Source organism: Triticum aestivum, chromosome 5A (genome assembly GCF_018294505.1).
Source record: "Triticum aestivum cultivar Chinese Spring chromosome 5A, IWGSC CS RefSeq v2.1, whole genome shotgun sequence".
NCBI lineage: Eukaryota > Viridiplantae > Streptophyta > Magnoliopsida > Poales > Poaceae > Triticum > Triticum aestivum.
This window is the reverse complement of record NC_057806.1, coordinates 485,289,464-485,301,950: the sequence shown is the minus strand read 5'-3', so window position 1 is coordinate 485,301,950 and position 12,487 is coordinate 485,289,464. Positions and strand designations below refer to the sequence as shown.

The 12,487-nt window shown below is 41.8% G+C and overlaps 1 protein-coding gene across 1 annotated transcript; it reads right to left on the bottom strand.

Annotated features, from left to right (window-relative positions):
- Window positions 1–8,162: 8,162 nt before the first annotated feature.
- On the bottom strand, window positions 8,163–12,198 carry LOC123101430 (F-box/LRR-repeat protein At3g26922-like). The gene is made up of 4 exons (XM_044522887.1): window positions 11,042–12,198; window positions 10,331–10,434; window positions 8,424–9,260; window positions 8,163–8,348 (listed from the first exon to the last, which is right to left on the bottom strand). The coding sequence occupies exons 1-4, from the start codon at window positions 11,085–11,087 to the stop codon at window positions 8,163–8,165; spliced, it is 1,173 nt and encodes a 390-aa protein (XP_044378822.1). The 5' UTR covers window positions 11,088–12,198.
- Window positions 12,199–12,487: the final 289 nt, after the last annotated feature.

The following is a 12,487-nucleotide window of genomic DNA, read 5'->3' as shown; positions in this document are numbered from 1 at the left end:
GCATGAACAACCATATATATATACTCCTAGAGCGGCAGAGCTAATGCATCATCAGTGGTCAGGATAGTCAAGCATCATGGCACATTTGCAGTACATCTTGAAGGATAACAACAGTAGCTTACGAGAGTGGAACAACGTAATGCAAACACACACTATATTGAGTTGTTCATCTTTCCTTGATATTTCATTCATGTCTACATTGCTCTGTACCTTGTGGACAGACCTGCCAGATTCAGATCGTGTTTCATTGATGAATGATTATATAAGTCATTCATTCAGACATACATCCGTTTTCATTTTAATTCATAACTTTTCCTGAAGGAGCAGCCTAACCCGTGAATTATGTTTTTTTATTCTGATTTTTCAATCCGCAAAATGATTTGGTGTAATACAAGCTTCCTGGGGAAATCTGGTTTAGCTTTCAGTTCCAGCTTTGACGTAAAATAACACCAGGCTACCTCGAACACAACTTTATGACAATATATGGGCTAACATCAATTCAGCTTAATATCTAGATGCTCTTCTGGCCTTTGATAATACTCCCTCCGATTCTAAATACAAGTATTTTTAGAAGACAGGGAAAAGTATATTTTTCGTCCCTCAATTCTCTTGAAAGTATGGAAATGGTCCCCCAACTCCGAAACCAGCAAATCTTAGTCCGTGAACTTGTCAAACCGGATAACTTTAGTCCCTCATGTCGGTTGGGTGGTTTCGTGGCATGGTTTTAGTTGGCATTTTATCAAACACCTGTTGTGCGCCTGCCATATTTTCGAACCGTGGCGTCAAGGGTCGCACAGGGCACAGCAGGTCTACGATGTGCCCTTTGATGATGCCGAGGCCACGCCCAGCACCCTGCCCGGCGTCATGGTGCGTCCGATGAGTGGCTTTGCCCAGCAGGCCGAGAAGGAAGAGCTGGGCATGGCGGAGACCTCCATGGCGGCCGCTCCTGCCCTTCTCTTCCAAGCGCTGCTCCCTGTCCTACCTGTGCGGTCGCCGGTCGCTGTCCGTCGCCTCCTGGCCTGACCGCTCACACGATTGGTCGTACGGTGTCGCCGCCTAGTCGTTGTCCAACAGGTGAGCAGGACAACACCACCACGCTCGATTACACCCCACCACGCCACGCTGGGAGGAGTAGCTGCGTACAACACGCGGGTTGCGATCGACCCGTCGCGAACTCGAGGGTCACCAGGGTGTCCATGGGCGACCTCATGAATGACACTACTATCGGCTGCTACTGGGCGAATCCACGTCTAGGCTCGACTTCTGCAGTCCGCCTTCGCTCTCCGCACTGTCGTGGTGCTCAAGGACATGTCTCCCCGGCCTCTCCGCACTGTCGAGGTGCTCAAGGACATGCTTCTCAAGCTCTAGGCATACGCGGCTGAGGCACGGGTTTCTCTCCCGACAAGAGTCTGGGCGTGCAGGACGACAATTCCATCATCGACGACTGTCTTCGCTATGCTGGCGGGTTGTTTACGTGTGTTGCTTGTGAGCGTGTTTCAATCCGGCGAAAAATTATCTAGTACGGAGCTACTACTCCCTCCGTTCCAAAATAAATGACCCAATTTTGTATAAAGTTAGTACAAAGTTGGGTCATCTATTTTGAAACGGAGGGAGTACTAGCTAGCATCCTTGTGAATCGACCCAGCACCTCTACTGTACGCATGTGTTGTCTTCCCGCCTAAACCAAGCGGCCTGTCCCTCGGTGTGGTCAGTACTCCATACTGTCGGGCAGCAAAGCTTACACTTGTTCACTTATTATGACGGTTCACCAGGGCCTCTTTCCTCCTCCCTTTTCTGCTCACTCGTAGGGTCGAGACCCCCACAAAGGGGGAGGGAGTCGACTGAACATTTCAGCCATTGGCGGGAATTTCGCCTGCATCTGATCCCCAATTCTTGCTTCTTTTTTTTGCGGGGTAAAAAACCAAGCTAGCTTCGGTACTACATACGCAATCAAGACGGGAAGTACTGCAACCGAGACCAGCTAGCTACGCCTGTGTCGCTGGCGGCGCTCAGGCGTGATGCTATTGCCTGGACGAGCTGCTGATCGACATATAGATGTATATAGACATATTTTAGAGTATAGATTCACTCATTTTGCTCTGTATATATAGTATCTGTTGCAATCTCTAAAACGACTTATATTTAGAAACGGAGGAGGGAGTATATTGAAACCCACCTTGAAGTCTTGATACCCCTATAATGGCTGGTTGTTTTAGAAATGACATTTTAATTTTTTTCAGAGAGCTTCAATTACCGTGGCAGGTGCGGTCCACATACAAAGTCCTAACGTAGATGTTGGAGTGGTTTTCCTATTCCGATATATTATTGGGCCACTTATTGATCAGTGAAAAGATATTAAAAAAATTGCAAGGAATATGTGTGATTTCGGAGGAGCCAAGTTGCAAGGAGCTAATGGGACACAAAATGCTTGCTTTTCTTTGCTCTAATCTTTTAAGTGTGTGGATAAAATTTCACCCAACTATAATATGACGTCATCAAATGGTACAGAATGCCAATACTACATGCTTTTCGTTTTCAGGCTGTGCGGCATCATTTTTTACCAGCCATCTTGTTCTTGCAAGAAGTTGTCCAGATAATGGTGGCATGGCCAGGGTTTTTTTTCTTGGCCGAGATTTTCAGAAACCGGTCAAAAACCGGCCCTTCTGTTACCCAGCGAAAATTTCAAATATCGCAGAAAATTTTGAATTTATACGGCTAACATATGTCAAATATAGTTCGTATACCCTTGTGAACACAAGATACTCCCTCCTTTCCCGTTTAGGCTAGTCATAGTGGGAGTAACTTAGATAGTAACATACTCCATCCATCCTTTAAAGAGTATACTTCCAATTTTCTTGGAGAGTCAATTTTTTTTATATTTGACCATGTTTATATAATAATACATCAATATTTATGCCATCAAATTAGTAGCATTAGATTCGTGATAAAATATACTTTCATCATATACCTATTTGATTTCACAAACATTGATATATTTTTGCACAAACTTGGTCAAACTTTGAGATATTTTGACCCTCCAAGAAAGTTGGAAGTACATTCGAGAAATTTTTGCTTATATGGCAAGTAGTTAATGAGAAGTGGTAATATAATATGTTACTGTAACATAACGCTTCCCAAGACAACATGAGTTTACAAGCTATTAAATAAAGTCACATATGACACTAGTACTATGTTACTTTGCACTATGAAGATAGTAACTTAGACTAATGTCATATGCATGACACTACTACCTCCGTCTTGGTGAATAAGTCATTCGTGTAGTTCTAGGTCATCGATTTGAGGAATTAAATATGTGTTATATGTCATAAAAAGTATATCACTAGATTTCTACACGGATGTAGTTTCTAAATATATATTTTATCACATATAATATATATTTAAATAGTTAAATCGTCGACCTAAAACTACGCGAATGACTTATTCACCGAGACGGAGGTAGTAGTATAAGTTACTCCCTACTATGACCATAGTGGGGGTAACATAAGTAGTATCATGCGCTTGGGACTCGCAAGCATGCTTATGTGGCAAGGAATTAAAGAAGAGAGATGGTTATAGTAACATAGGTAGATACCGTAACATAGTAAATGTGATGCTACTATGTGTCATGTATGTCAATAAATAAGACCACCTATAATACTAATCTATGATACTATGCATTATAGATGTAGTATCATACACTAGTATCATATGCATGATACTAGTATATGATGCTCCCCACTATGACCAGACTAATTCAAAAATCTCACCAACTAAGGTAGATGGTGAGCGGTGGAATACTTTTTGTAATTTGTAAAAAGCACCCAATTAATGCTCTTGTTTTTATCAAAAATTTATGTTTACCGATCTATTAATTACAATGCATGCATGCATAAAGTACATGCATTGGACAATTTTCTCTTAATATTTGCATGCAATTATTTAATGCACCTTGGAAACTGAAATTATGACGGGAAACAACCAAATTGAGCCTTATAAAATAGAAAAAACTAAGATTTTGAGATAAGCCCTATAAACCAGAAAGGAGGGAGTAACACTTAGTGTGGTGTTAATGCACTTGAGTAGCTTCCAAAAAGAGGCTTAAACATATTATGTTGATACACACAATTTTTGAATTCAAAATTCGTTTGAAAATTCTGAGAATTTCGGGAAACCAGTTTTCCTGGTCCCTACGGGAAAAAAATTGGAATCAATAAAAATAACATGGGCATGACATGGCAGCAATAAAATAAAAACATTCACAATAAAGTGCATTCATTCTTGTCTGGTCAATACATGTATCATCATTACTTTTTGTTGTTGCCATTTTTGCATATTTTGTTTTGTGCAATAGGTATATTGCCATGTGAGAGTTGCGTAGGAGAGTCACGTTCATAGAAATGCATCATATAGGAGAGTTGTGTTCTCATTGATAGAGGAAGGGCAAGAGCACACCAATTGTACAGGGAAAAGAAAGAAAATGGAAACGCTAAATGAAAACTCAATAGAAGAATTCTATGTAAGGTATTGGTCACAAGCCAGCGCACACATGAGTGTTCCTATAGTAGGTCCTAAGGCATACACAATTTTTGATTAGTACTAGCAGGCATGTCAATGAAGATCACATGTTGTGCCTAATCTGTAATAGTTGGTCGGTCATTCTTTTGGCTATAGTTCATGATTTCTTTTTAGTTATGTAATTTAGAAAATAAGTTGTTATTGTCCAATCATACCATGTCAGTATAGGTTACGGAGGACGGTAAGGTGATTATTAGTGAAAAAGCGTAGGTCAAGCTTGATATGTTTTAATCTGTAGTTACCTAACCTCTTGTACAAAGTAGTCATGCATTTTGTGATTATCAAGCTTCAATTGCATGATGCTTTCGTTCATTAATTCCATCTTTTTTAGGTTCTTCATAAGCAAGGTTGACAGGCGGCAACTATCTACGTTGTAGGGCCTATTGGAGAAGACATTCATAAGAAGAGATGCTTCCAAAAGTATATGCAATATAGCCCGTAGCAACGCACGGGCGTACTACTAGTATACTGTATATACAGAGGAAGTATTCAAGGGTAACACACGGCCTACTTACACAGGAACCATAGGGTACTTATGATAACTTGCATATGAAGTTCGAGATCATGACAGCGGTTCAAGATCATGGCATCGGCGGCAAGGCTCCACAACATTTAGCTCGACTCCGGAGGGAACTTTTGGCTCAACATATGTCCTAATAGCCAAGAGCCCTTTACCAACTTCCACCAGAAAATCAGCGCGCAACTGCAAGCACTTTCCACTATAGTTGGTCAAACAGCTATGCCAAGGATGTCCTATTGTGGTGTCCAATGTAAGGCACTTAAGTGACGTTGTATTCTCAATGACATGGCATGTTAGCTCTACTACGCTCTTCGCAGAGGAGAAACCAATGATCTTCACTGTCTTAAGCCTATCATGGCGGTGTCCTGGTATCTGCCTCAAATTTGATGTATCTCTGACGATTGATTCATGCAACATCTTTCTCTGCAACACCTAAAGATGACATGCCAATATGGTTGGATTAATAGTTCCATCATTGTAACTAAATGTAACATCCCAAATTTTCAATTTGGAATGTTATACACTAGATCATCATTGCATATCATATTTATTGCATTTTGGTTGATGCTAGAAATTTCACGCAACTCAAGGATCCTCGGAGAGAGTTGGGGATTTCGTTATTTTCATATTTGAGTTGTCTCAAATTTTGAAAATAGGATCATTTGATTTTATTTATTTTATCTTCAATTATTTCTATTACAAAAATATGAGAGAGAGAATAAAATGATTTTCCCAAAATAAAGAAATATTGAGGATTTAATAAAAAAATCAGATAAGATTTTATTTTGGTTTTATTTGCTATTTTATTTGAATTTAGGAAAAATGCGTGTTTTTCAAAATTGCATTTAGACCCCAAATAAATGTTCATCTTGTACGGCTTGATTTTAGAAGCCGGGGAAAATTTATTTCGGGATTTTTGGAGTCCGTTTAGTATTACTTTTGTTTTTTCTGAGCGTAACTATTTTAAAAAAACGCAACCGACCTACGGCCGTGTCCGACCCGGACACTAGGCCTGTCCGGCTTTATAAGCCGGGGAGGCCTAGCCGGACCCCCCCCTCAAACCCTAGCCGCCTAGCCCGCCGCCGCCCTGCCGCCGCCGCCGCGCTGCCGGCTCACCACGCCGAGCCGCCCCGCCGACGCACCGCTGCCGCCGCCGCGCCGCCACCTCGCCGCCCCGCCGCCGGACCCCCGCCGCCGCCGTCGCCGGAGTTGCCGAAGATATTTTTCGCCTCCGGTTTTTCTCAAAAAAAAAGTTTGGTTTTTCCGACGGTTTTGTTCGTTTTTTTAGTTTCGTTTTTTTAAATAGATCGGGTTTTCTGGTTTATTTAAATAGTGAGCGTTCGTCCGTTCGTTCGTTTTAACGAACGTTCGTCATTTTTCTTTTTCTCGGATTAAATCTGCGATTTTTTCTCATCGCGATTTCTGATCCGATTTTCGTTTTAGTCTAACTCTTCGCTCGTTTATCGGAATCAGGTGATTCAAGCGCCTGGAGTTTCGTCTCGAAACTCTCTTTCCGTTTAACCAACTCAAACAAGTTTTTGCCACTGTAAAAATTGCCTTAGATCCAAAATAGTAAACGAAGCTTGTTTCTTTTGCCGTTTGTCTTTCGTTGCTTCGTTCGATTTGATTTTTTTTGCCAACCGGAGTTCTTAAGTTGAACTTTCTGGTTAGATCTTTTATTTGAGTTTTACCTATGCATTAGTTGAGTACTTATTGTATGCTTGTTTGTTTACGATAGAGTACCCGGAGTGCGCCGCTTGCTACTTCGAATCGCTAGGTTTCCCGGATCGTCAGCAAGGCAAGTAACACTTGGATCATGTTTTCCCTCTACCCAGTTTTATTACATTAGATCAATTCTCACACATTGCATGATTAGGATCTAATTAAATTGCGGATTGGGAAGTAGTTGAGGTAGTACCTATTACCTGTTATTTTCAAACCTTTAGGAGTTACTTCTACGTTTGCTTATTATGCCATGCTATGCTAGTAGACGTGGATTGGGTGAGTGAAATCCATGACAGATGTGAGATTGTTAATTAATGGTTTACTTGGGTGGCAACTTAAACACACATCTGGGTGGATTGAGGTACCTGGGTATTCCAGGATTGCCTGTTCTTTATGGACCGCCACACAGGCTCAAAGGGATCATGAGGTTATTCATGCTAGAAACTTCCGTGTGCAGCCACAAGCTATTATGGGCTCTAGCATAGTTGATTAAGTTGTGCGAACTCTTACAGTGGTAGACTAGCAGATGTAGGGGAAAGTAGGTGTAACGGTCTACCCGATCGTAAGGTGCTAGCGCTTCTGAAAGATTATGTCTCGGTCATCCGTCTTCTCAAACACCATGTAGTGCGAGAAACCAAACGGAGGCGATCGAGTCTTGTGGGGAAAAGTGCGCAAACCTCTGCAAAGTGTATAAACTAATCATGATTAGCCGTGTCCCCAGTTATGGACATCTTGAGTATCTAGTACCTGGATTATCATGTGCATCTCAACATATTACTCTAAAATTAATTTTGCTGGGTTTTGTTTAATGATGATTCTTAATTGGGATTGAGAATGCTGTCAACCATTCTCAATGTTTAACAACTACCATAATAGTTAAATAAAATTTATTCCTTTGTAGTAGGGAAAAATTGGCTTTACACAAAAAAAACTGTAACCATAGAGTTTTCCACCAGCCAAACATGCATATAGAATAGCTGTTTCATTCCATTACTCTCTATATGTTACTTTCTCAGCATATTCCATATGCTGACCCGTTTCGGACTGCAACGTTTATGTTACAGACTTTTTAGACGACGATTAAGGAGTTTTTAGGTCGTGGTTCTATACTCAGTGATGCCGTTGGAGTTGATGGACTCACTTATCTTCCAAGCCTTTCGATGTTATCGTTATTAGATGGCCTTAAGCCACATTTATTGTTCTATTTTGAGACACTCGATGTAATAAGTGTGTGATTGCTACTCTGTTATAAATCCTTCAAGTACTGTGTGATGTCAGAATTACTGATCCAGGGATGACACCGGAGCACAGAGATTGGACCATTTAAGGTCTGGTCGCTACACTAAATATCCTTGCAAGATGGAGAGTGACTTACATTCAGGACAAGGGTCTTCAAGGAAGGAGAAGCATCAAAAAGGGATATTAGAGAACAATAGTCGTAGGTCGGGGAAAATGTCATTGCATTAAGATCAACACTCAAGTGCTTGAGATGTAAGAATTTGCTAGGTAACACCGGTGTATCAATTATCTACACAAAAATATCTCAAATCAATCATACTATGCAAATCAAAAGTGTAAAGATACCAAAGGATTTAGTGTATACCTCACGACGTGAACATAGAGAAAGAGCTTCAACATATTGCAAGTTGGACAAAAGATTAGTGCATGCATAACTGACAACACCGGGGAAGGACATGTCAAACTTCTTGAATTGCAATGCTACTCCAAGTGATAGTTGTACTTGGCGGAGACCCATAAATCCAAAATTAGATAAGATTGGAGCTTCTATCTCTATAACCTGCAGGCTGCTGCAGTGAAACACTTCCAGGTATTTGAGCTGTTGCAGATTAAACGGTATCTTTAAGCAAGTTATGTTATTGCAATTCTTGAGTTGCATCCGTTGCAAAGCAAAAAAATTCTGAAGAAGGGACCCCATCTGATCCCTCGTAATATTAACATCAAATAGCTCAAGTCTTGACAAACTTTTCAAGCACAGCCCGACAGTGGGAGAGAAAGCACAACAAGAAAGCTTTAGATACTGAATCAATTTTCCATTCTCATTAGCCAAAAGTGACCACGGAAAGTTATAATGCTTTCGTGACTTTGTAGATAGCTGAACAGTGAGTTCTTCAATCCCTGGTGTAATAGCAGTCTGAAGCCAGCCATCAAGGTTGCATACCTTGTCATCATAATAACGGAAAACAATCTCGAGTGTTTTGATGGCAATGCATGAGTGATTTTTCAAAATGTTGTCAACTCTGCTGGTGAAATTGCTTACTATTTCATCCTCTCCACATGATCTTTCATCCATGCCCAGTGCTTTCGCGTTGAAAGCAAGGTTTGGATAGCATCTCCAAGAACGTTTAAATGCATGAGACACGCAGGCAGCTCGAGCAGCATCTTGCATTGGCAGTAGGGAGAATATATGACACCAGATATCCTGCATGCACAAACATGTGAGAAAAGCTGAACATGGCCACGAATAATTATTTCAAATGGACAAAAGAATGAAAAAAACCACAGAGTAACATTTTAGCCCAAGTGCTTGCACATAATTGCAACGCGATACAGAGGCACACTATGCAATTGTGCTGACCGCTGAGTAAAGGGTGGTTACTTTCCTAAATGTCTTATTACTGGTTCTGAAAGATAGTCTTAGTATCGGCTAGTTACTACGAGTGAAACCATTGCATTTCGTCGAACTCACATGTACGCACATTTATGTCGTATGGCGAGGCAACTTCATTGACACAACCTAATTTCGTCATGATGGCAAATTAAATGACTACTTATACAGAGCACCATCCACTAACACCGCGATAAAAGGTTGCGTGCAGTAGCCTTAGCAGTCTAGCACTTCCAACAATAGCGACGTATCCAAAAAAATCCGTCCAAATTGACCACTTCCCAGTTCTGGTACTATGAAGGCGTACACTTTACATGGTCCTAAACTCGCTCATAATCCAGATGCGATCATGTTAACTGGAACAGTCTTACCATCAATCTCTGTTATATAGATATAGAAGTGCAAAACAAACAAGGATGGAGATAACTGTGTCACCGCAGAAGAAATTTTCTGTACAAAAAAAATATCATTTCACTGCAGGAAATGAGCAGCTGCCCTTATATCAGAAGGGTTGCTCGAACTAATGTGGATCAAGATTATTTACTGGTTTAAGAGCCCAATGTCAATCAGACTAGTAAAAATAATGCGGTCAAAATATTGAGCTTTTAACGGGAAGGAGTTGTATAAAATAACATCATAAGTCAGATTATTAGTAGGTATGTACACTCTGGATATTTATATACTGTAGCAAACATGGGCACAAAAATGGCTAGTCATCTGAATTAAAAAAATGTATCAAGGAAAGGACGGGGCCTCTCGTGAAGATTAAGTTCTAACACTCATGACAGGCATTTTTCTGCAGGCAGTTCAAAGAAAACAAACAAAGCTACTAATGCAGTAGGATTAGAGCATTCATAGCCCATCATCACCGTTTCATGGCGTACCTCTGGAAGATGTGGCCCAGGGCATTGCGGTTCACCACCTTGGGAACAATGGTCTTGTGTGCAGGTTGAGTCCTTTCTGTGAAGCGTTGAATCAGCTGGTCCATCTGCAATACATAATGCATGATCAGGTGGAAAGTTACAAGAAAAGATAAAGTGAAGCATGTATATGCACATGCTGACAGAGAAATAGTTCTTCTCGTCCAACTTTAGTCAACAGAAATAACGCTTTTCGAGCTAGACACCCAAGTTTCAATTGAAGAAAAAGACTTTTGAATGACCATATACATACATTGGTGTAAAACATTGTGATACCACCCAAGTACCCCGTACATCGTCGACGGTGCTCAAACAAACAAAACAAGACAGGGGAACACATAATTCAGAGGGTGCATAGAGAGTCTGACTCGGTTTCCCCTCTGTTGTGTTGCCAAGGATCGGCATCCACCTGCTAACTTTAGCATGGAGGAAAACACATGGGGCCTCTCAAATCCAGTGTATGTTTACTGTGTATTTGAGTGGCTACACTGATGTTATAGCAAAACAAAATCCTTTTACACTACCATAGAAACCTAGCTTACCCAAATAGTTTCTTCTATTTATTGAAAAAAAGACACTAGATTAAACCAACCTAAAAGAATCTTATTACCTTACATGATCTTGTTCAGAAAAAACTGGGGTACAGATGAAAACAACAGCGAGGCGGTGACTTACCATGGGGTTGGATTTGCAGGCGACGACTTTCCCGCTGCATCGACATCACCCGATTGAGCAATGGTTCGACGAGACCTAGGGTCGAGAAATATGGGTTTGGATCTCGCGAGAGCGAGTATGGATTCCCGATTCGAATCGAACACGGCGCGGGAGCAAAATGCGTCGGCGCCGGCGGAAGGGTAAAGTAGGATTACTGACCTCTCACGGAAACGGAAGGTACTTTGATATGGGCCAGGATTCCCGAAACTCGTCCTCGCTCATCACGGGCCCGTTTTGCTAGTGCCTCGCACAGAAACGAAAACTGAAGCCATCTTCTTCCTCTGTCCTGCTCCTGCCCTCTACCTTTCGTCTCGATCCCCTACTTCTCTTATCCTTCTCTACGACTACACACGTCTGGCCATCGTTGTGGTAACGGGTTGTTACACCCGCCATTTTTATTCCCCCTCTTGATCCCCTATTTCTCTAATCACGACCCTCTATCCTTCTCTAATCACGTCTGGCGATTGTTGTGGCAACGGGTTGTTACACCCACCATTTTTATTTCCCCTGCTTGATTTGGTAGGAGGTGATGGGGCGGCTGTGACGACGACGGAGGCGACCATGCGCGCCATCCAGGAGAGCCTGGTGCAGATCAGCATGACACATGAGGCGGCGTTCCTGACCAGTCACATGACACACCTGCCTACGACCTCGACCGTGTGTAACTGACCAAGTGTCACATATCTTCAGACGACTGCCATCGCTCCTTGCCCGAGTTACAGTCGCTCGGCGGCCGATATCCTCCTTTTTACCGTTTACCATCCAGTTGTTGTTAATCCTGTTTACCGCACCCGTCAAAAAGAAAATCATGTTTACCACCACTTATCTGAAGGTTAAACCCTCCCTATGTAAGCCAGGTTGTGTTGATGATTTGATTCCCCATTTCTGCCATTATGTTAGAACAATACACATACAAATCCCCTACAAAATCGATGGCGCCCCGCCGCTATGAGTACAGTGCTTAAATCTATGCAACCCCAATGTTCTCGTGATGCACCTGAAGAACAACCAGTAGTAGGTGAAACAGAGCACATCAAGTCACCTATACTACAGCAGGCTCAAGTAGAACATCAAAATGCTAGAACTGATCTTCTTTGAAAACAACTGGAAATGGAGAAGGCATACAACAGGCAGTGTGATAATTTACCACCTATCAGGATCACCAGACCATATGTACCTCCTGGCATGCGTACACAGCAGGCACCAGAAAGTGGAAATGAACACACTCCCCAGAACCAGTCCCAGCACAAGCTTATACTCCAGCATGTAGCCAGTTCAATCAACACAGAGATATTTGAAAACATATGAACATGAATTGAAAGCCCGGTTCATGAAACCCATCACAAAAGGGCCTAAGGTGGATTTTCCCAGGTTTGAGGGGACGGATCCAGTGGGATGGATTCGACA